The 25,341-nt window shown below is 39.6% G+C and overlaps 1 protein-coding gene across 2 annotated transcripts in view; it reads left to right on the top strand.

Annotated features, from left to right (window-relative positions):
• Window positions 1-25,341, top strand: part of ZFYVE16 (zinc finger FYVE-type containing 16) — a 50,195-nt gene that overhangs the window by 1,682 nt on the left and 23,172 nt on the right. For both annotated transcript variants that reach the window (XM_034773713.1, XM_034773712.1), the window contains exons 2-6: window positions 13,329-13,437; window positions 13,641-15,880; window positions 21,732-21,828; window positions 23,369-23,545; window positions 24,621-24,763. In XM_034773713.1, the coding sequence (XP_034629604.1) occupies window positions 13,368-13,437; window positions 13,641-15,880; window positions 21,732-21,828; window positions 23,369-23,545; window positions 24,621-24,763 (2,727 nt within the window). In that variant the 5' untranslated portion in view covers window positions 13,329-13,367. The remainder of the gene's footprint in view (window positions 1-13,328; window positions 13,438-13,640; window positions 15,881-21,731; window positions 21,829-23,368; window positions 23,546-24,620; window positions 24,764-25,341) is intronic.

Here is a 25,341-nt window from a genome sequence, read left to right on the forward strand (position 1 = left end):
ATCGGCACGCAAAACCTTAAATTAGAGTGAATAAAGGAAGACTTGCCACTTCTGAAAGGTTGCTGACCCCTGGACTAGTGAGTACAATTGACCAACAACTGAATGATTTAATTAACAATGTATATGTAAAGCAGCCTTAGCTTGTGGAGCACTTGAGTGGCACAGGTATTTTTTTAGTCTATAAAAATCATGCTATCTTAAAATTAAGGCTACGTTTTAGTCATGGGTATTTTTAGTAAAAGTCTAGGACAAAAATTCACAGCCCGTGACCTGTCCATGACTTGTACTATATACCCCTAACTAAAACTTGGGTGGGGGGGCCGCAGGTGCTCTGGGGGGCAGTCTGGGGGCACCGTATGCGCTAGGTGTGCGGCCTGGGACCCCTTGGGGGGGGCAGCGGTGCATGGCCGGGGATTCCTGCTGGCACTGAGGGGGGAGGGCTGGCAGGGTCCCTACCTGGCTTTGTGTGTCCCTGCAGCTCTTAAGGGGGGGGAAGGCTCGGGAGGCTCCGGGCGCTGCCCTCAACACAAGGTCTGGCTCCGCCTTTCCCATTGGCCAGGAATCGCATGCAGCCAATGGGAGCTGCGGGGGTGGTGCCTGCAAGCAGGGACAGCAGGCGCAGGGCACCCTGACCCCTCTGCCTAGGTCAGGAGCTGTAAGGACATGCTGGTCACTCCCTCCCCCAGGAAAGTGCTGCCCCACACCCCCAGCCCTGAACCCCCTCCTTTACCCGAATTGCTGCTGCTGCTGAGTGTTTGGGCAGTTCCTGAGCCAGCTGCACTGACCGTTGCAAAAGTCAGAGGTTACGGAAAGTCATGGAATCCATGACTTTCGTGGCAGACACACAGTCTTACTTAACATACACATATCTTAATTCCTGAAGCTGATTCTTAATAGTGTATTATTTTAGAAGAATGAATATTGCAGTTAAAGGTTCCCAACAGTGTCTAAATTTGCCTAAGTATTAGCTTCCAGGGTTGGATCATTTAGAAGTTTTCTAATAGAAAATTGTTATACATGATAGTCGGTAGTCCTATTTTATCACAAAAGACAGGAATCAGCAACAGCAGAAGAAACATTTAGCTATTAGATTGAGGAAAAGTTGTTGGTCATCTTTCAGAATTGTTGAAATAATGGTACATCTATGACTTGTTTTCTAAAGGTGAGTTATGAAAGCTGATGCAGATGGGAATATTGGAGCAATAGACACAGTCAGTAAGAGACTTAATTGTTCTGTTAGGAAAATGCATTCTTCAATTATTGAACTGGCTGTTGATGGCCCAGCTGTTCTGCTGGTGTCCTGGAACAATGATAACAAAAACAAGTGATCTGCCTTGGATGGTTGACTTCTTTCCACTGCGTTGCTCACTTCATACAATTTTCCATACTGTATATTCAAAAGACTGTTTCACAAATTATTTGGTGTTGGGGTGGGTGAGAATAGAAAAGTGGCCAGGCTGCAGCTGTGCTGCTGTAGGATAGACAGTCACTGCAGGGATGGAATGGGTTTTTCTGTCACTGTAGTAAATCCACCCACTTGAGCAATGGTAGCTAGGCTGATGGAAATTCTTCCATCAATTTAGTGGTATTTGCACTGGAAATTAGGTCAGCTTAACAGCATCATTTAGGAGTGTGAATATTTCACACCTCTGAGTGGCATAACTAGGTTAACTTAAGTTTTAGGTGTAGACCAGGCCTCAGGCATTATATTCCTGGGGTCATTTCTCTTACCATATAATAAGTGCTAAGAGGCCAAAGATGTCAGGTTATTTTATCTCAGGAACTATAATATTTTGTATAATTTGAGTTAAATCTTTGTCAGTGGAATTTGTACACTCTAGTTTAAGTATGAAGCAACATTACTTCCAAGCAAGGCCATATTCCTACAGTTAATAGTGCTCATATGTCTTGCTTTCTGTATGTTTGAAAACTCTTCCACAACGTGTACCTCTTTTTCTTAACTTCCTGACCCAACTATTAACTTTGCAGTGGAAGTAAGCACCAAACCTGTGGGTATAGGTAATACCTTGTACTGCTCAACAAGGAGTGCTGTAGCCAGTGGTTAATAACACATTCTGAAGATTTTGTAGTAGTAATCAGACAGTAGTGAATTAGACCACCTCTTGTGAGATAAATAGCAATATTGATGAACTCCAAAGGTAGCTGACAAACAGAACTTTGTGCACCTCCATGCTTGAAGTCCTGTAAGTCCTCCTGAAGTGTGGGAATACTGGAGAACAGGTGATCATTAGGGACTTGTAGGGACTCTTCGGGGTAGGAGAAAAACAGCCCAACCCTGATACCATTCTTGGCATCTTATTTTTATTGCACCATAAAAATTAGTGAAGAAAGGTTAAAAAGGATCTGGTCTAAACACAGAGTTGGACTGGTTTAACGATATGATGTTGCACAGATTTAGAAAACTATCTTATTGTAAAATTATTGTTGAGACAGAGCACAATTACCTCTTCCCTCCATGCCTTGTCTCCTCTAGGATTTTTATATCCAGATAGCTATCTTGATGTTAAAATCACACTTTTTGCAGTGAAGACATAGTGTTTGTATATGGACACTCTTGCATCTGTTTAAACCTGGATTACAACTGAGTTAGCATACTCTTTTTTAAATAATGTAGTTCTTGATCCTGCAGTTGGATCAGCAGGGTAGGCCCTTGTTTCAGTAGGGTTGCATATTTTCACAAGCCAGTGGAGTCTGCAAAGATCTGTCTCTGGATTAGGGCCATAGTGCCCCTCCCCTCCCAGGTCTTCATAAACATTAGCTACTATTAAACACTAAAATATTATTTTGGTCTCTAGATCAAGTGGATAGATATTTTTGTAATTTTGATCTATGACTAGTCTATAAGTTTACAAAACTCAAAATGAAGGTGGGTCTTTGCCCCCGCAAACTTTTTTTTTTTTTTTTTAAACAAAGGGATGGACTAGGAAGCCCATAAGAGAGGCTACATTCTGAAAACTGAAATGTTATCTATGTGCCTGTCTTCTATAAAATATAAAATCAGTAATTAGAATTTAAAGTTGCTGTTTAAAGCTATTTTTCAAGTGTTCTCATATACCATATACTTCAGATGAATGCAACCCTGTGTACAGAGTATGAGTTCCTCACATTTCAGCTTGAACTGGGTAAAATGCCTGCTAATATTTCTTTATATAATCTTTCTGTTTGTGGAATGTGAAGTGCTGTAGCAGGAGTTTCTTGAGACATGGCTTTGGCATGTGATATGACTGATCAGATTCACACTGTTCCTCTTGTTTTGTATCCACTTAAGCTTTTTGCTTAACAAGCTTTTTTGGTATTCATTTTGGTTGGGGAAACAAGGGTATTTGACCAGCATATTTAGTATATTCTAAGATGTCATTAAAGGTCATACTTTTTCCAGAGGCCTTTTTTAAAGATGTAACTTATTTGAATTCTGTAGTTTTATACATGCTATTCTACATGTACTGGCTTACGCTATATAGGTGTATTACTAGTACATGTAATTACACTATATATCATATGTACTTGCTGATATTGCAATTAAGTTTTTGTATGATGATTATTTTCTACTACTATTTAAGTGTATAGCGGATGTTCAGTGCAAGTACTCCATAAATTAAGGCACAAAAGAATGAAAAAATGGCTTGGAAAAGGAAGCTAGCCCTAAAATGTTGGGGTAAGTTTAAAACAATGAGAATGTGAGTTTAAGGTTTTATGGTGGGTTTGTTTCCAAGTAGACCAAATGTGTACGTAGAAAAGTGGAATGCACTTTTAGTTATTTACATTAGCAAACACCCTTATCTCCCATATGTACCATAAGGGTGCTGTTACATTAATTTAGATAGAATAAATAGGCCCAAGGAATGAAAGATGTTGGCATAAACCAATCACTGCCCAACATTAAACAGTTTTAAACAGGGTTCAGGGTTTGGTATAGAGAGACCTCAGCCTGCTTAGTACCATGGTGCAAACACCGTTAAAAATCCTTGTAACCATTTATTAAAGATATAGAAAAGAAGGAAAAGCAGTTAACTGAAGAGTTTTTAGAAGGAAAAATTCCCTAGTTTGACTGTCTTTTAGATCAGTGGTTCTCAAAGCCAGTCTGCTGCTTGTTCAGGGAAAGCCCCTGCCGGGCTGGGTCAGTTTGTTTACCTGCTGCATCCGCAGGTTCGGCTGATTGCGGCTCCCACTGGCCGCGGTTCACCGCTTCAGGCCAATGAGAGCTGCGGGAAGTGGCGCGGGCCGAGGGATGTGCTGGCCACCGCTTCCTGCAGGCCCCATTGTCCTGGAGCCGTGATCGGCCAAACCTGCAGACCGGCAGGTAAACAAACCAGCCTGCCAGGGGCTTTCCCTGAACAAGTGGCGGATCGGCTTTGAGAACCACTGTTTTAGATGGTAGTATATATGGTAAAAACTATCTCTTTGAGGAAAAGATAAGTTAGTTGAAATAACTGGAGCTGTTGTTGTTGCTGTTAAGTTTGATCTCATTTCCTTTAAGACAAAACACAACAAACACATACATGAGGACAGGAAAGACCAGCAGAAGTAGAAAATACAGCTTCGGTCTCTGGTGTTGACTTTCACTTGCAACATCACTACTGGGAAAAAAAAACAGGCAATGCTGGTATGAGTTTAGGGCAGTGCTTTTAGTTGCCTCTTTCTGGTCACAGCATTGTTGCAAAATATACAGTCTTGGCCAGCTAATACAGACTCTTTGTAAACAGAAGGAAAAAGGAGAAGGTTAGTAAATTGGGAAGGAGAAGAAAACACAAAGGGGTGGGGAGTTTGACAATGTCTCACATCCCAGGTGGTGATTGGGATTCAGCCAGAGCCAGCAGAGATAGGGATGTCATCTGGATCCCTCTCTGGCCTGATCCGGTGAAGACATCTCTCAGTAGGATAACAAAGGCCCCAGAGATGATGGGGATGGCAGCCTGATCGTGAAGCTCACTTCAGTATCCAGTTTTTCTCCCCAGAGTTTCAGAGTAGCAGGCATGTTAGTCTGTATCTGCAAAAAGAACAGGTGCCACAAGTACTCCTGTTCTTTCTCCCCAGAATCTTTCTCTAAGGATTCCAAAAGGGGAGTGATGGGTGGAATAGCTCATCTTCTCATTGTTTTGTCCACCAGTTAGGCTTAATTTCTGACACACCCATTTTGATTCACTGATTTCTGATTCCAAGCTGCTTTTGTTTACCAGACATGATCTTAACACAAGTTCTTGAGTTGTTACAGTAGGCCTTTTTTTCTTGGATTCATTCAGTGTTTGTCACCCTTTCATACATTTTCCCTTTAACTTTTGTTCTTGACATTTTATAAACTTTTGCTCACTGCTTACAGCTACGCTCAGTATTAGGGTAAATTTGTAGGCTCAATTATAACAGTGCTCAACCTACAAAATGAATGGATTGATAACTGGAAGAAATACCTTTTTGGTAAATATTTCCTTGGAACATTCATGATCAGCTTTTTTTTTTTTTTTTTTTTTAAAAAGGAGTTGACTGACACCCAAGGATAAATAACTGGAAAGTCCTTGTGAGTCAGTAGGATAGACGTAGGCCATACAGTCTTTAACTGTGTAAAACATCTTTTACTCCTGGGGGAATTCTGCACCAAAAAATTTAAAAAAATTCTGCGCACAATATTTAAAAATTCTGCATATTTTATTTGTCAAAACACAATATAATCATGCTAGTTTCAATTATTTTGGTAATTTATTTAAAAATACCTGTAAGCAAATATGTCTTTAACAATGCAGATAACAAAAAAGATCCAGGAAATGTTTTTGGACTCATTACTAGGCATATTAATACAGAACTTTGAGTAATAATTCATGTAAACTACAATACAGAAACATAATGGACCATTCAAAGTGAAGTGGCCTGTTAACACTCCTGTAGTCACATGACTAAAAAGGGGGTTAGTGGGTTACAAATCTGATTGTGCCAGAACTGACAGATGCAAAAGCTGTATTCATATCTCCACTGCTACAATGATCAGCACCTTGCATGACACATCTTTTAAGATCTGTGCCAACATGTGGTGTACCTCATCCATCCAATGCACTAAATGCCCCAGTAATGACTGTGTGGATGAAACCAGATGATCAGTACGCTCTCGAAAGAACTCTCACAGGAAATGATTAAAATAAAAACAAAACAAAACACCAGATCATCTGTGGGTAAACACTTTTCACAGAGCGATTGATGACGCTATCTGATCTCTCAGTCCTCATCCTTAAAGGAAAACTGTACAACACTTTGAAAAGATGAGGCTGGGAGCTTAAATTTATAATTTTGCGAGACACTAATTCCAACAATCTGTAACCCACTAACCCTCCTTTTTGTCCTTTGACTGCAGTGGTGTTAATGGGCCACTTCACCTTGAATGGTCCCTTAGAACAGGGGTTGGCAACCTTTCAGAAGTAGTGTGCCAAGTCTTCATTTATTCACTTTAATTTAAGGTTTGAGTACCAGTAATACATTTCAACGTTTTTAGAAGATCTCTTTCTATAAGTCTATAATATATAACTAAACTATTGTTGTATGTAAAGTAAATAAGGTTTTTAAAATGTTTAAGAAGCTTCATTTAAAATTAAATTAAAATGCAGAGCCCTCCGGACCGGTGGCCAGGACCCAGGCAGTGTGACTGCCACTGAAAATCAGCTCGCATGCTGCCTTCGGCATGCGTGCTGCAGGTTGCCTACTCCTGCCTTACAATATGTGTTAACTACTTATGCTAAACTATCTGTTCAACCTTGTATTTATCTGTGTCAACTGAGTACCGTACCCAGACCTGAAAAAGAGCTCTGTGTAGCTCGAAAGCTTCTCTCTTTTATCAAGAGAGGTTGGTCCAATAAAAGATATTACCTCACCCACCTTGTCCCCCTTAAAATTTGTAAGACTGCCATCTGTAGCTACAACTGCCAACCTTCCAGTTCATAAATATTTAACCCCCCCCTCGCCCGAGTTTCTCTCTTGAGGTGGTGGCACATGCTCAGTGACAGATAACTGAGAGTGTGTATACACTGCTATAAAAGACCTGTGACTGGCTTGAGTAAACTGACTCAGGCTTGTGCGGGGGGCGAGAGGGGGGAGAGAGCCTGTGGGGCTATAAAGTTGCTGTGTAGATGTTCAGGCTTGAGCTGGAGCCAGGCTCTGAATCTCTGCAAGAGGGGACAGTCTTAGAGCCTGGGCTTCAGTGCAAGCCTGAATGGTTGTATTACAATTGTATAGTCCCCAAGCCCTGGTGCTGTGGTTTTTTTATTGCACTATAGACATACCCTGAGTGTTGCTTGAACTCCTACAATCCAATGTGCAATCCCTATTGTATGAAACTTTTTGCTTTGAAAAGTGGCATCATGCTAATCTTCAAGCAACCTACTGTGAAAGCACTACCTTTTGAACGGGTATCAAATGTCATAGAGCAGAATGGTGCTATATGTTCTCTGACTTTTGAATATAGACTCTTGAAGGACCAGAAGAAAAGAGATTTTTCATAACCTTCAAATAGTATACAAGTTTTTTTTTTTTTTTTTTTTTTTTTAAAGAAACATCTCTAGTTATTGAAATAATTTACAGGCATAAATATGGTACCTTAATAAAAATAAAATGTTACTGAAAAAAAAACCCTCTAGGGCATCTTTATCCTCTAATTGCTGAATACACAATTGTAAAATAATGATTGTATGTCAGTATTGGAATCCAGATTCTGAGTGTATGCTAACATGAAACCGTAAGCATTCATAAAGAACCTAAAACATCAGACGTTCTTTTTACCCTGAAATTGAACACCCTGTCTATCCATCTGTGTTCACGTGCTCCCCCATTCATTCATTTGGTAAATAAAATGTAAGGATCTCGCTCTTGAGAAGCAGGTTTCATTTTTTTCAAAATACTTCTTGTCTCCTTTGAACAGTCAGGAGGAGCCTTTACCATCTTTGTCCTAAACAAAAAGTCCTCTTGTGCCTAGGTGCCCTGTTCACTATGAACTAAAAAAAAAAACTGGTGAAGATTTTTTTTTAGGAGAATAAAAATACAAATAATTCATACACAGCGTCTTGTGGTTGCTTACCACAAACAATCAGGCAATTGTTATGGGTGCTATAAAAGTAAAATTCTTTTGTCATGAAATATTGCTGCCACTAAATACATCACTAGGAAATGCCACAAACTGACATAGCAGTAGTATATGATCATTTAGTCACCTCTGGGATGGAAATGTGCCATCTATTTGATGCTGACAGCACTACATATATTTTTTAGGAGGGGAAAGGAGGGCGGGGGGGGGAAATCTGATTCAAAAGGTAGGGAGAATTTACGTAGTCAGAATGTAGTTATTTTAGTTAGAATTTGGGCACTGGAGTTAATGCTCCCTCTCTTCTTAAGATTTCATGGGATTGATCAGAGGTAGTGAGGGGCTCAGACTTATTTCTCATCTTAAAAACATCTCCAGCCATATAGCTCTGCCTCTTACCCCTGCATCGTCTTGCCCAGTGTCATGCTAGGAGTTGAGTACTGGCTTAAAGGAAAGAGCACCCAGTACTGAATTGCCAGCACAACTTTCTGTAACAGGAAGGACTGTCATCTATGAAGTGACCACGATACTTCCCAAAAACTGGGGTGCTTGTAGAAGCAGCTACTGAAAAAGGTTGTGGGGAAATTAGGAGAGAATTTTGTTTGACCTAAAGATAAAACTGGGAGACGGGCAGCCTAAATAGCTGGGGCTGGCCCTGGTGAATTTCTGTTCTTATAGGTTTCAGGGTAGCAGCCGTGTTAGTCTGTATCCTCAAAAAGAACAGGAGTACTTGTGGCACCTTAGTCTGTTAGTCTCTAAGGTGCCACAAGTACTCCTGTTCTTTCTGTTCTTATAGCATACTTGAGCCATCCCTTAAAATAAATAAATAAAACTTGGTTGGTTATTGCCTCACTTTGCCATTCACCCTTTCTGTTAAGTAAAAATTTACTTTATCTCCATTCTATGTTCTTTTCCTTTAACTCTAAATTTTCCTTTCTTCTGTTGTCTATTTTTCTCTTTTCAGTCTATTTTCTCCCCTTGATGTCCTTTTCTTGTCTGTCATCTTCTATGTTGTGCGCTCGTCTTCCTTCCCCCCAAGTGTCTAGTCTATTACCTCACCCTCTTCTATTCCTTTATCTTGTATTCTCAATTCCCGATTTCTCTATTACTATCCCCAGTTTCATCTTGGGTCTCCCCCCAGCCCCAACTTTCATCCACTTCTTCCCCAGTCACAAACCACACATGTTGTTCTATTGCATGCTCCTTCATTCTTTCTCTCTACAGTGTTCTTTTCATAATCAAGCAAGTACACAAACGGAGGCAGAATCCACCTCGCATGCAGGCTCTTCACAACTTCAGTACAAGTGGGACTTGTTATACAAGCTTCCCCAACTAAAAAAAGCCACATGCATACCTACCGCAAATCTCCCCTCCCAAACTCAGGCAGCCTTTTGTCCTCCCAGATGCTTTCTGCCTCTTTCAACCCGTTCTGGTGGAGGCTAGGAGTGATCCAAAGCTGTAATGCATTCAGCCCCCTGAGGGAGGGGTATGTTATGTTGTGTTCAGCAGCAGTCTTCCACAACCAATTACGGATAAATATTTGTTTCTAATCTGGTAGTGTCAAGGAGCATCAATAAGGGTCAGGTCCTTGTTATGCCTGGTGCTGTTCAAATACAAAGGAGGACAGTCCCTGCCCCAGAGAGGTTTATGCTCTAAGAAAAAAATGTGGATTGACGTTCATTGGACTCAGTGTGAGATTGACAAAGATTTGTCTGAGAAATCCTTTAATCTTTTCACTCTGCCTCAGTACCCCTTAATTTTTTTTAATCAGTAAAATGTATAAATCCTATTAATCTTTCTTCAGGAGGTGAGCAGCCATTAATGAAAAACCTCTTATGTTATTTCCTTTTTATTCTATGTGAATATTGGGCTGAGCTGTAAACAGTTCAGTTATAAGATTTTAATTATTTTTCCTAAATATCTTTTTGTCACAGAAACACAAATTCAAGCTCTAATAAAAGATAAAACAGTTGCTTAAAGCTATCTAGTCCTATCTTGCCTTTTAAAATACTCTAAACATAGAATTTTTAAAAAATGTTGAACATCAGGAGCTGTGTAATTAGATACTTTGCTTACTGTATTTTTAACATATATAATAAAAGATGTTCAAGTAGTCAGTTACAGTAAGTGGGTAACTTAGTTATAGGGCTGTAATTCCACTGACAGTTTTCCAGAACCTAATCCTGGAGATTGAAGCATGAGTGGCTAATATATTGACTAGAGCCCCAGAAGAAAATTAAGATAATTCAGATAATTTGTCTTGTCTTTCTCCAACAGCTTCCCCATTCTGCAGCTTGAATATAATTACTTTACTCATAATTCATAGGTGATATATGTCTGAATTACAAGGTTTTTGTATGTGGGTTGCAGATTTCGGTGCTGCATAATATAATGACACTCTAAACTCTGATATTGAAAGTCAATGTTCATAAAGCTCTTCAGTAATTTTTATTAGTGTGCATATAAAAGTAAATTTTTAGGTAGTGTTTTAAGGCAGTATTAATATTTTATTTTTGAAGGTTTAATAGTATAGAAACATAAGAATTGCCATACTGGATCAGACCAGAGTTCTGGTCCAGTATCCTGTTTCATAGTGGCCCGTATGAGGTGTTTTCAGAGTAAGGTACAAGAGAGCCCACAGTGGACAACTACAGAATAACCTGTCTTTGGGAGAAGTTTGTGCCTAACCCCCATCAGTTAGTGGTGAGCTTATGCCTGTAGGTCTGATCATTTATATCCCTTCTCATAAGAGGAAAAAATTGTTTGTGACAAGACTAAAAGCAAGTGTACAGGTTCTCAGTTCTAATACAAGTTCTAAACATGAAGTGGTAGCTTCTAAAATAAATGTTTACACTACAGTTTTCTTTTTATGTAATGTTTCTAAAAATCTTATTTGTGCAAAGTGATCTAGTTAAATAATTTATCATGCAAAGGAATAAGTTAATGGTTACTATTGAAGACTGACTTGGGGATAGAAGAAGGCCCTGTGTCCACCTAGGCCCATCTGTTTAGTATTGGTAACGTCATTTTTCCCTCAATTCTTGTAACTTTCTTTATGCATAGAATAACTAAAGCAGGCAGAACATAAAATAATATTTACTTAAAGTAGTTTTGTCTTGGACTACATTTCTCAATATATTAATAGAAATAAGCTTTGTGCCCCAAATCATTAGTCTAAATGACATCAAATGGGTAACAGCTGAAAGTTGTTGCCATCTGAAGACTCTTTATTGCCTATATGAAATGAGTTTGTGGGCTCAGTCAAGTTCTCACTTGCCAGGAGACCACATATCAAATGTGGTGGTTATTTTGTAACTGGTTGTCATTTTTTTTTTTTTTTTTTTTCCAGGGTTAGGTGCAGAGGCAGATGATTGACTGAATGGGCAAGGAAAGGAGACGAGGAATGGGGTTAAAACAATTTGGGATGCTTGCACTACTGCTGTCTATGCTATGCCTGTTTTATAGGCAAATAGAGGGTTTAGTTGACAAGTCACACAGCCCACTAAAGACTGCATGTCAGTTAGAGTGAGTAATACATGGCTGTGAGTATAGTAACCCAAAGGAGACACTATATATTCAAAAAGTTTCTTAGCTATTGTACTCAAACATAATTGAGTTGTTGATTCTTGCCTGTGCGCATACACTTCAGTACATTCTGCAAATATGTATACATCTAAATAGCAGTTGCATTTCATTTTCCTCCTCCTTCTAATACAAACTTCCATTTAATTATAAAATCTTTGCTGATAAAGTTGGTAGATAACACTAAGATTAGTAGAATACTAAACAACAAAAGGGGCAGGTTTCTGTTACAAAGTGACGTGAATAGTCTGGTTAAATGATCACAATGTGTTTTTAATACAGGTAAATGCAAGTAATATATCTGGGAACATAGAATGCTGGCTATACCTCTGTCTTGGAAAGCAGTGACTCATAGAAGGACTTAGGGATGATTGTAGATCACTCTCAGCATGAGCACTCAGTGCAATGCTGCAGCAAAAAAGGGCCAATGTGATCTCTGGATGTATAAAAAGGGAATATCAAGTAGAAATAAGGAAGTGGTCATGCTTCTGTACACAACATAGGTAAGACTGCTACTAGAAAACTGTGTACTGTTCTGGTGTCCACACTTCCAGAAAATGATATGGAAATAGTGGAAAGAGGAGGGCTACAAAAATAATCCCAGGACTGGTAAACAAGCCTTGCAACCCAGAACTGAAGGAGCTCAGTTTGAGAGGTAACATGATCACTGTGCACAGGTATATACCCGTGGAAAAGATATCTGATAGTAAGGGGATTTTCAGTCTTGCAAACAAAGGCATAACAAGATCCAGTGGCTGAATGTTGAAGTTGGACAACTTCATCCTTGAAATAAGATGCAACTTCCTGGCTCTGAGGGTAATTAAGCATTGGAACACTGTATCGGGGGAGATAGTGGATTCACCCTCACTTGGGATCATTAAAATTACATTAGAAATCTTTTTCTAAAAAATATACTTTAATCCAGTTCTGGGAGGAATTCTGTGTTCTGTAGGTGGTCAGGAGTCAGGCTTTGCAGTCTGTGACTCCCCCTGTTCATTCCTTCCCTTAATGTGCCATAGAGAGAACAAGAAGCTCTGCATTGCCCTGTGCATACTCATAATACTTGCAGCCTGCACTAAGACATTGACTGTAATCAAATCTCATGCTTCAGGGTTTCAGCTGATTGCTTTCAGGGATCAAGAAGGAATTTTCCTATCCAATACACAATTTGCCAGTTGTATTCTGTCCACCACCCCCATCCCTCTCCTTAGGGCATTGGTGGCACCTCAAGTTTCTCCTGTCCTCTGCCTGTGGCGCACCTCAGGTTAGCTTCCTGAGGACTGAAATGGTTTGATCTGAAGTTTTTGGGTTCAATATATGGGTTAATGGGTGAAATTTAATGGTCTGAGATACACAGGAGGTCAGACTAGATGATCAAATGGTGTCCGTTCTTTGTGGTTCATTCCTACCCTAAACTCTTTGAAACTATGAAATTGTGACAGTACAGCAAATGCCTTCAAATGATTCAGTTTTGGCAAGGCCATTTAAATCCCTGTGTTTCTTTCTGTCTTCGTGAGGATTCTTGAGAACATATTGAACATAAAGGATTTTACAATGCAGTGTTTATAATCTTGGATTCCGTATATGGGGAGAAGGGAAGGAGCTATTCTAAAATTTGCAAGTTTGCCACTCAATCCTTTAAATAAATAAAACAGCACATTCTTCTTTGTAGGTACAAGAGGACTCAAGTTTCACTAGAGCCATAACTAGAATGGACAGTTACTTTAAAGCAGCAGTCTGTGACTTGGACAAAGTACTTGATGAATTTGAGCAAAATACAGGTTAGATGGATCTTTGTGCTACTTTTTATTGTTGTTTGGGGAAAACAAACTTAAATGGTTAAGACCAAGAGGAAGTGAAAAAAATTTGGTCTGTTCTTCTTAAGTGGTGTTTTTTGTTTGAAGAAAGCTTTTGCGAGGTGGGAGTGCCGTGTGAAGAACCAGTTTTATAAACTTTGCTTTTGATCCTTTTTGTTTTTAAATAGATGAACTTGACTGCTACAGAACAGCTGCAAACCAGTGTGATTCAATACAGCATTCAGTCTCTTCAGAATTGGATTACTTACAACCTGTATTCCTGGTACCAAAAGTGCAAGAATATGTTAGCAGTTGTAGTATGTCAGAAGAATTCCCTCTAGCCAGTCAGGCTACAACAAATACAGCAAAGTTTGAACTGAATTCCTCAGCACAAAATGAGAAAAATGTTACTGGACTCGATCTTCTGTCTACTGTGGATGGTGGTGCCTCAAATGAAATTCAGCCTTTGAGCCTGGGGAGGTGTAGTATACCTGTATGTGATCTCATCAGTGACACAGGTAATTTGATCCATTCAACGAGTAGTAATGAAGATATTCAGAAGCTGCAGCCAGATGACTTCCAATGCAATGAGAACTCTTTGGTTGGGTTTGATTTATCTTTAGTACCAGCTACAGTTTGTAGTTTGTCAGTAGCTTTCGGTGGTGTTTCAGACACAGAACAACAGAATGGTGGGGACACAACACTACAAGATGAAGGACATGTTGCAAAAAAAGAGTTGAGCCAGTTGGATTTTAAAACACACAATCGTGGTAAAGCAAAGCTCTCAGATTCATGTGATAATCAAATTAGGACAGAAACTTTAAAGGATAATCAGGTATTCGATCAGCTGGAACAAATTACAGGCCTTAACTCTACATCTGCCTTTGTAACATCACAGACCCCAAATGCACTCAGTTCCAAAGATGACACAACCCTTGAAAAGCTGCGTTGTGAATCATTAAAAGATGCAAGTCTGTGCTGTGTGATAAGTCAAGAGTCACCTGAAGAGAGTGTTAATGAAAATGTAGATTCAAAAGATGAAGGTAATGGGGAATCCTTGCCTTCTGATCTGCCAAAGAGTTCTGAATTACACAAAAGCAGTTTAAAATTATTTGGAAAATGTGTTCTACCAGATTCTTCATCTCAAATAGAGGATAGGGTAGTATTAGATAAGATGAAGAGTGCAGAAGAAAACTTGTGCAGTCCAGAACTTAATACCAATGAAATATTGCACAGTGTTTCAACTTCCCATGTAACTGATGAAGATATCCAAACCTCATTGTCATGTCTTCCACTTGCTGTATCCATATGTGGTTCATTAGTTGTAACAGAAGACAAAAGTGGCCACATACCTCAAAATGAAAAAGCAGATGTCATCAGTGATACTGTGACTATGCATGCAGGAAAATCTAAGCATGGATTCTCCAATATGGAATCCTCTGGAAAGAGGGCACCTTCTGAACAGGAAGGATATCTAAACCAAATCAACCAATGCTTTGTAGAAGAAGCTATAACTGTAGCTGGAAAGAAGAGGGAATCTGACAACAAAATTAATAAAGGTGATTCTCCCCAAATCCACGCTGCTGGCTCTGTTGGAGAATCTAAAATTGAACTGTGCAGTGATGGTATTCAGCCAGTTGACAGTCATGATCAAAGTGTTACTTGTCCAGTTTTAGCTGACTTAACTATTGAGGAAGACGTAATTAAAAGTGATTCACTGATTAGTGATGCTGAGCTTGATGCCTTCTTATCTGGACAGTGTCTTCAGCCCAATAATTCAAAGCCCTTTGAAGAAGGTATGGATGATCTGTTGGAGTCTGATGGAAATCAAGCAAACCTGGATTTCAAAAAGGTCAATGATTCACAAACAAAAGCAAAACTGGAGGAGATTGGAGAGATTTCCAGTATTAAAAGTACTTGTAGAATAGCTGATATTGAATATAAATTGGAGTCTCCCCCAGAAAAAAGTACATATCCTATTCAACAAGAGGCCTCTAACCATATAACTGAGACTCCTATTGAAGTACCTGTCCCTACTCTTAGCCATCAGAACGTAAATACTGGAGGTGCTAGACCTAAACAGTTGCTTAATCTTCCTCAAAGAACTGCAATTGAGAGAGAGCTCAGCAAGCCAAATATGCCTACGACTGAATTCCAGGAAGTGAATTCCATACCCCCAAAGGCCCCTCTCTCAGAAACCAAAACTAGTACTGACATAAGCTCCAAATGTAATCAGTCTGATACAGAAAACTCCTTGGAAGCAGGCGGAAGTTGTGTGCCTGCAAGCATAGAACCTGTTAAAACACCTCTAGTTCTGGGACTAAAACAGCCACCCTGGGTCCCCGATTCAGAGGCACCCAACTGCATGAACTGCCAAGTCAAGTTCACATTTACAAAAAGAAGACACCACTGTCGTGCATGTGGGAAAGTAAGTTATGAAAAATGCTTGGCATTAAATTGCTTTTGCCCATGTATTGTGTTACAGCAGGGGTTTTCAACCTGTGGTCCATGGACCCTTGGGGGTCTGCAAACTGTCTTAAGATTTCCAAAGGGGTCTGCATCTCCATTCAAAATTTTTAGGGGTCCTCAAATGAAAAATATGATGCCATAACACAATGGTTTTCAATCTAATAAAACCACTCTGACTTAGTTTTTCCTTCCTTTGCCTGATATTTAGTGCTACTTTTTTAGGCTCTATCAACTTTTCATTAGGAAACTTTTGAATTAAATTAACTATATATTTTTATAGTTACAGATGACTCAGTGATTGTCAAATACTAAGTATTAAGCAAAGATATAAGATTTTACTGTGAAAATACAGTTGGGAAAAATCTCGCCCTATGACCTATTATTGAGCAACTTAAGCTGATTACTAAGGAGTTTTTTCTTTGGATATCCAAAGTGTTTCTTCTACCTTCTAAATGATGGAATAATAAATCTTAGTATTTCAAATCTTAATGAAATCTGAGAAAGTACAGGGAATGTGGGGAAGACAACTCATAATTACTCTTGATTGTGGTAATCTGTAAAGTGGTCGGTATAATGAATAAGATTTGCTATTTTCAGTTGCTATTTATTTTCCACTGTATGTCAATGATGTGCTATGGAACTAATATTACACACAGTCACTAAGTTAAAAGAATATTAAGACTGCAAAGTCAAGCACTGCAAAGTTAAGCAATGCTAGAATTAAGAATATTATCATAACACGTAGGAGCTGTAGTCTTGAATGAGGATCCCACTGTGCTAGGGGCTGTATAAACACAGAACAAAAGATCCCTGCCCCAAAGAGCTTAGTCTAAGCCTCTACAGCATTAATTTGAGCCTTAGGGCATATACATTACAATAGTCTTAGATTTTAATTATATGATCACATACTATTTTTTACTAAGGACCCCTGCCTCACTCAGTGCAGAAGATGAATAGTGCTTAATGAGCAGCAAGCTGCTATTTAATATTTTATATTATCCTGATTCAGTGTGTGGCCCCATCTTATTTACTGCACGTCATTTAGAGCCTGCTCCGAATACATAATTCATTTCCTCATTTTCTGTGGCACTCCATCACTATCTGAGTGCTTCACAAATAATAATACATTTTATTTTCACCTCACTCCTGTAAGGTGACAGTATTATCCCTGTTTTACATACAGGTGCCCAATTTGAGATGCCTAGGGCCTGATTTTTTTCAAAGCACGTAACATATTTTTACCATTTCACATGTTCAAAGCACATCTCCCATAGATTCTAGTTCGAGCTGAGTGTTTAGCACTTCTGCATATCATTTCACAGATGGTCACTAACTAAGCACATGGGGTAAATTTGATTTAAACAAGTTGTCCAGAATCACATGGGAACTCTGTCGCAGAGGCAGAGAGAGAATCCGGTTCTCCAGAGGATCATTCAACTGTCTTAACCTACTGTCCCCAGCCTTATTCACTACACGCCTTCTAAATTCTGCAGCAAATAAGGCAGTGGTATTATACACATTTCCTTCATTATGCAACCCTGTTTCAGCCTCCGAGCAGTTCTAACTTGTGCTGTGACTGAGGCAGGAGTCCTTTTTAGAAATAAATAAATGAATGTGATTATGTAATGGCAATTGTATCATAATGCATACTCCTAGGGAGACCATGAGTTTATGGGCAATATTAATTTTGACATTGCCTAACTTTTGAGTACTTGACTTTACAAACTTAATTTTTTCACATCTTTTTATCTATAATTTTGTTTGTAGCTTTTTTAAAAGGAAATCTGAAAAAAAAGAAAAAAGTTATTTCATAGATTTATATTGATACCACAGGGTGAGTAACAGGGTTGGACCCTTTAGATTCACAGCACAGACATCTGCCACTTGGGCTCATGGTAACTGCTCACTGACAGCAGTAGGTTGTCATCTGGTATGTGAACCAGACACTAAAAGAGGATGAACACTCATTTTGGTGGTAGGTTTTACAGCTGTTTTGCTGATGACAGAAATAAGTTGAGATTTGGGAATGTTGGTTCCATTTGAAGTTCTGGAGAACTGTGTTTTCTAGTGGTCACAGATCCTCCTGCCCCTGTTCTTTTCCCCAAGCCTGACCCATTCTGTGTCTGTCCCTTCCATCCCACTCATGTCTCAGTAGTTCTCTCTCCCCCGCCCCCAATACCTCATACCATTCTCCTTGCCTAGCTAGTTTGTCTTTTTTCCTTAGTGCTCTCCCATCAGAGTCACATCTCAGTCTTCCTGCCCAGCCAATCCCAGTCTTTCTCCTTCCCCATAGCTAGTTATATGAATCTACTCCCCTCCGTGCTTGTCTCTTCTGCGTTGAAGTCAGCTGTTTCTTCATCCGTATTTCCTGAGAGCACAGGAGAAATGGTCTTCCTGCTCTTAGTTTTGGTGCCTGTTGCTACATTACCTGTAGTTGATGTTCCAGGCTAAAGTCCTGCCTAGCTCTTGGAGCGTGGGCTAGAGCATGTCCAGTACAGATGGCATTTTCAGAAAACTTAGCTTCCAAACTCTTAACAAGTCTCTACTGAGCATGTGAAAACTGAGACCCTGAGGTGCTCCTGTATATTCTCAGATGTGGGATATATAGTCCCTGGTGTTGAGCTGCAAAAGCACCTTGAAAAGCCATATCCGTTGGCCCCTTCTGTGGTATATAAGATCTTGTGTGAGAGTGACGTCATAGCCCTTTTTATAAGGGTATAGACTCCCCCACAATGTACGCAGTTGCTTCACTGTTACTGTAGAAAATTAATGGAACCTGCTTCTATCCAGTCAAGCTAGGTCTTAGTCTAATATACCAATTTCTTGTAATTAAGAGTGACGTAGAAAAACTCAGTGTACATAGCCTGACTTATCCCCGGAGCCTTCAGAGCCTTTATGGCCCAGAGCCTTGTAAGAGCTATAAGAAGTGATGTAGGAAGTACCCACCTTGGTGCCCACTTCTGACACCATTGCCCTTGCCCCAATGCCCTTTCCTCCAGCACCGATACCTCTGTCTTGGCACAGTAAGTGCATGCAAATGCCTGTTGGGGTTAAAGGAAGGAGACGAATCTCATTACAAGAGGGTAAAAGCAGAAGAGAACAAGTGCTATTCTTTGTATTTCCTGACATATGAAGGCCTTGGAAACTCTAATATGGCACAACTGTAATCTCTTTAAGTTCCTCTGGAGCCAGTGTATTGTCCTCAACTAACTTGGACCCCTCATTGATGTGGATGCTGGTAACCCCTTCAATCTCTGTAGACCTGAGTGGGAGTCCACCATCGAGACTACTAGACCCTCTCCCCACTGCCTATCATGTACTTTTCTGCGGCCTGTCTCTGTTCCCGTACCAAATTCTCTGGTCTCAATCTGGAACCATCTCAGAGACTTCCAACCCTTTTGGAAATGAACCTTTAAGGTACCCTGTCTTGACCTTGATACTCTGCACATTTGCCCTTGCCTCAGATCCAGACACCATGGAAGCATCTCATGCAGGGCCCTCTTGAATTCTATATGTAGGGCCACATGAAGGACTTTGGCAACATGACCAACTCTGGTACTGACCTGTGCGCTGGCACCTATACCTCTTGTGGCACCGTTCCTCCTTTGGCATTGATCCTCTCACAGCTGCCTATTCACCTGGCACTGATTCACGCTTCCTTGCTGACACCAATATTAACCCTGGATCCCTCACAACTGCAGGAGGAGCTGCCTATATCTGAGGAATTGGATGAGACATCTTTGGTGGAACATATAGATTGGTGCTTCATCCATTTCCCCTCCTGATAAATGGACAGTTTCAGGAACTCTCGGGGAGGTAGGCAAATGCTCTCAAGTTGCAAACAGTTTCACCACAGACATCTCATCCCCTGTTTGACATATTGCAGATGCAGAGCAGGGAGAAGCTTGCTCTGCCTATCAGCTCTGGCCTTCTCAGTCCAGCCAAGGATATCTGGTTCTCTCCTTTCTTATCTCCACCTGTATAAAACAGAAGACAGGATGTGTCTCAGACTAGCTGAAGGACATACATTTTTACTACAACACTTTTTTCATAATTCAAGACTCCCTGACAGATCCCAGGGAAAAACTGGTACAAACCAAGCAGTTCTGTAGACTAGTGGGCTTGATTCCTCATCGACCTATGCCATGACCTTTGCTCATCTGAACATGGGTGGTAGGTTATTACACACTAAATGTACAGATGAAATTGACCATCCCTTCTCCAATGCTCCAACAGTTTAATTGTGTGGAAAACAGATAAAATCTTCAGGGGAGACCCTTTGCTTTTCATTTTCCTGCCATCACAATCACCTTGGATGCTGCCAATCTGGGCTGGGTTGTGTATCAAAATACATGATCTAAGGAACACCTGGAGTCCAGACACCATATCAGAGTAATAGAGCTCAGGATAGTGTAATGGGCTATTAAAGCCTTTTGTCCATTCCTGCAGCTGTGTGTAGTACAGGTGCTTGACAACACATGGTCATGTGTTAAATCAACAAGCAGGGAGGAGTACATTCTCAGCTCCTATCTGCAGAGGCAAGAAAACCGTAAATGGAGCATATCCAGAACCAAATCTGCCTGTAGTAGTTCTTGCTGGGAAAGTGAATGTGAAGGCAGACTTGCTCAGCAAGAGGATTCAGGATCAACCATCCACACAAGAAGCCCTTGAAACCAGTGGTGGCTATTGCAGTATTTTGTGAATGGGGTCACTCAATAATAGATCTCTCTGAGTTGGGACAGAGCACCAAAGTGTACTACACAGGAGCACACAGACAAAAGCTCTTTCTCAGATGCATTTCTGCTGGACTAGAGCCAACATCTTCTATATGCTTTCTGTTCCATTCCCCTGATGCCCAGGGTCATAAAGAAGATCAGGCTCATTTGAGCCAACTTTGTGACCTTGTCAGTACTGGTATCCAGGTCTTCTGCAGGTGGCCAGAGAATATGCATGCTTGCTGCCTGCTCTCAATATTAAGGAGAGGGATTCTGCCACTCAACCTAGATACACTTCCCCTAGCAGTATGGAGGATAATCTGCTGTATAATGAAGTTCCTGTTCTTTGAGGGTTCAGACCATCTTCTTACAATCCAGGAGGACTCCAGTCTAACATATGACCAAAAAAAAAAATGCAAGTGGGTTTACCATCTGGGCCACTGGATAAAAGGTTTGCTCAGTCTTAGGCTGGGAACTCTGCTGTCTTACAGCGTCTTCTGCACCTTTAAGTCTTGGGGGTTATCCTTAACTTCTCTAAAGTTCCATATGGCAGTAATATCTGCTCAGAAGTTACATTAAGGTCAAACCCATCTTTTCTCATCCTACATTTTCTAGGTTTCTCATGGTCATTGTAAATGCATTTTTCCCCATTTAAGGAGTGGCCACCTTCATGAGACCTAAAATCTTTCTTTCAAAGGCTTATAATTTGGCCAAATTTAGGTGTATTTTCATGGGAACAGCAAAAAGTGCATCCTCAACATAAAGGCAGTCCTTCCTAAACTTCAAATTCCTGCTCCAAAGCATGAGGATCTAGAGCTTCTCAATGAGAAACGGTTATGGAAATGTATTTGAGAGAGGGCAAAAATTTCCACCCCAGCCTCATTTTGAGAGATGGCTACACCATTTTTGCTGAAACTTAAAAATTCCAGCATGAGGCAGACACCCAGTATGGAAAATTTCAGCTTAAATGGTTAGTTTGGTAATTATACAAGTAAGTAAAAATTGCCTGACACGTGTCATTATAAGATGTCTTAACTGTAGGTGGCACTACCACCTCCACGTAAAATGTTTAAACTAGATTTTGTTCTGACCCAGGTGTTCTGTGGTGTCTGTTGCAATCGGAAGTGTAAGCTGCAGTATACTGAAAAGGAAGCAAGAGTCTGTATTGGCTGTTACAAATCTATTAATACAGGTAAAAAGTTGTGACCATGGTTTTATTTACTTGTAATTATTACTTTCATCAAAGGAGAAAAGTTAAGCAAAATTGTTATTTTAGGACTGAAGGATGAATCTGTGTACCCAGGAGGAAGTGTTTCCTTTCTAAGACTGTGATTGAAATGTTGATAAAATTTGCCTGTCTAGTAGATTTCAGTGACTTCAATCTTCCATCTTCATTCTCTGCCACAGTAATTATGCATATACTTGATGGCAAAGCATAGGATTTCTAATGCAGCTAGAGTGCTTCTGTTTGGTTGGTTGGTGGGGAGTCTAAGTTGCAAAAATACTGCATGTAATTCCTTTCCCAAGGCTGTGTGTTGAGGCAAGCAACATTTTCAACCTCTGTTTAGCTGAACAAGTCTTCATCAGATTGTTCCCAAGACCATGTCCCCCTAGTCCACTCTGTTATGCCTCCACTTGTGTCATAAATGTTTGTCTAAATGGACTAGGCAAGATTGTGCAGTCCTTTTGAGGAAGGTTAAATTGTGCGAAGATGTGACATTATTAGTATTGGGAACAAGAGTGACAAACTGAAGCCCTAATTTCTTGTATTGAAACATTTAACAAAGATAAAAGAGGAGTGCATTCCTGTTTTATTTAACATGGTTTTTTAATCATGAATCAAATTAATTTCTTCCTTTTTGATTATCCCAGTTAAAGCTTGTTTTTACTTGTAATATTCTCCTGCTTGGTATTGAAACTCCACCATAAACCCTTCTTTATCTTTCCCAATATGGAGAATATGGGATTTGTCAGTACTTCACAAACATTTTCACAACTGAGCATGAAATGAAGCTAGTGTGATTTGTGATTAATATACAGAAGAACATAGTATCACTACTTAAGTTGGGAAATCCTTGGTCTATTTTTTTACAGTCTCTGTGAATATCCTTCTCGGTTTGAGTACTGTTGTAAATGATAGGTTTCAGGGGGTAGTCGTGTTAGTCTGCATCAGTAAAAACCATGAGGAGTCCTTGTGGCACCTTAGAGACTAACAAATTTATTTGGGCATAAGCTTTCGAGGGCTATAACCCACTTCATGAGATGCATGGAGTGAAAAATACAGTAGGCAGGTATAAATATACAGCACATGAAAAGATGGGAGTTGCCTTACCAAGTGGGGGGTCAGTGCTAACGAAGCCAATTCAATCAGGGTGGATGTGGCCCATTCCCAACAGTTGACAAGGAGTGAATATCAGAAGAAGGAAAATTATTTTTTGTAGTGCTAACTTTTTGTTGTGCCCATGAAAGCTTATGCCCAAATAAATGTATTAGTCTCTAAGGTGCCACAAGGATTCCTCGTTGTTTTTGTTGTAAATGAAGCGTGTGTGCTTGCAGGAATTACATGGTTTGATGTATGGTCACTGCTGAAGCAAAAGGCTGTACAATGAGTGTCCATTTCTATGTTTAGAAGAAAAACAGCAGACAGGAATATTTAATTTAAAATTTGAGGTAGCTGTAAACATTTAATAAATGGCATGATCTTAAACACTAAGTGCATTTTTTCCTTTTAGCACAGGCATTTGAAAGGATGATGAGTCCAACTGGTCCTATCCCCAATTCCAGTATCTCCTCTGAATGTTGTTCTACTGTTCCACCTTTGCAGGAAGCTCAGACAGTTGGCACACCTAATTCTCCTTCATCTTCTGTTTTGTTACCTATCTCTGTACTTAAACAACCAGGTGCTGATGGTAAGTTAAGTAATTTTGAGTTGCAATCTGTTATCTAAACTTTCTAAGCTATTCAGCATATACTCTTTCAACACATACATAGAATAGATGCCTTTGCAAAATGGCTAGATTTCTTTAATTGATCAGTGTAGCCATTCAGAAAAGGCTATTAGGGTTAAGATACTGGACTAGGATTCAGAGAAACCTGCATTCAATTCTGAGTTCTGCCATGGACTCAGGCTCCCTGTGTGAGCTTGGGCGAGTCACTCAATCTTTGTCTTAGTTCTTCATCTGTAAAATAGCTAAAGGAAGTATTACCCTTATTTTGTCTAGTTTGGTTGTAAGTTTTTCAGGGTAGGGTCTCTTACTGTGTCCAATGTATAGCACAAGGGACTGTGATCTCAGATGGGGTCTCTAGGTGCTACAGTAATATAAATAATACTGAAACAAAGCAAGTACTTAGGTGACAAAACATTCTCTGGCTAGAAGTGATAATGGATAAAGCACATCTTCATCTCATATATGTCAACTACACTTCTGAATTTTGGCTGTTTACTACAAAAATGTCACTGATAAAAGATTAGATGTACTTAGAGTATCTTTAAAACAAAAAGTGGTAGGTTATATGAATTGTTTTGTTGATAAACTATTGTCTTGTATCCATGATATGTTGCCATAGTTCTACTACTCCAGAGGTAATTGATTAAGTAAATAGCAGCCTGTTTTAACTAAATAGGAATTGATGCATTAACTATAGCTTGGTTACTTCTGCTGCTGGTGTGGGAATATCTTTGCCCACAGTTCTGCTTGACTGATTGGAGAGAATACCAGTTTTGTGTGTAGGGTGACTGCTTTGTTCCAGTAACTTTTACTACTTTTAAATCCGACAATTCCCACATTTTGGAGAAATATATGTAGAAAGATGCAACACTTGCCCTACAAAAATATCTGAACTATAATTGTGGTTCATACTAAATCCAACATGCTTAATGTAAAATCTTAATTTGGAAAAAAGCCTGAAATTTTATACAGACCCGTTTGCTGCTGGAACACTGTGGTAATACCAAATTACTGTTCTTTTTTTAACCCATTTTAGGGCTGTGCACCAGAGAACAGAGGAGAGTCTGGTTTGCAGATGGTATTTTGCCTAATGGTGAAGTTGCAGACACAACAAAACTATCTTCTGGAGTCAAGAGGTCTTCGCAAGAGCTGAGTCCAGTAAGCCCTGACTTACCAGAGGTGCATATGGTATATTCTCAAAAGTATACACTGATCCATGATTTTCATAAATAAAAAGTTGATTGTCTTTAAACAGCTTTGTTTGCCCATTTAAGATGACACCTTCATAACTGCAGTGTTATGTGGCTTTGACTCCTCTCTGGCCAGTTGGGTTGCATCAATTTTAATCAACTTTTTCGTTTGTACTTCAGTTATTTTCTAAAGAAAGATACATTTTCACTGGTTGATAACACCATTAAAACATGTTGAATTACAACTAAATAGAACCTTTACACTAGATTTGATACATCTTTTTTTGCTACCTTGGAGGTTAGATTATAACTATATACATTTATTTAAGCAACTGTATAATTTAATGTTTTCAATTATTTTTAATTGTACATTTTTAGTGTGTGAGAACATGGTGAATGATATGTTGCTTATTTAGGTAATTAACTTTTTGCTCATTATTTGTGTCAAGCTGCATTAGGATGGTAACTGGAATTTAATTAAACACAAAATAGCATACACAACTTACTAAACAAAACAACCTTAAATGTTTTGGGTACATAAACTTCTCTTATGAAAATAAGTTTAAT

This window comes from Trachemys scripta, chromosome 6 (genome assembly GCF_013100865.1).
Source record: "Trachemys scripta elegans isolate TJP31775 chromosome 6, CAS_Tse_1.0, whole genome shotgun sequence".
Taxonomy (NCBI): domain Eukaryota; kingdom Metazoa; phylum Chordata; order Testudines; family Emydidae; genus Trachemys; species Trachemys scripta.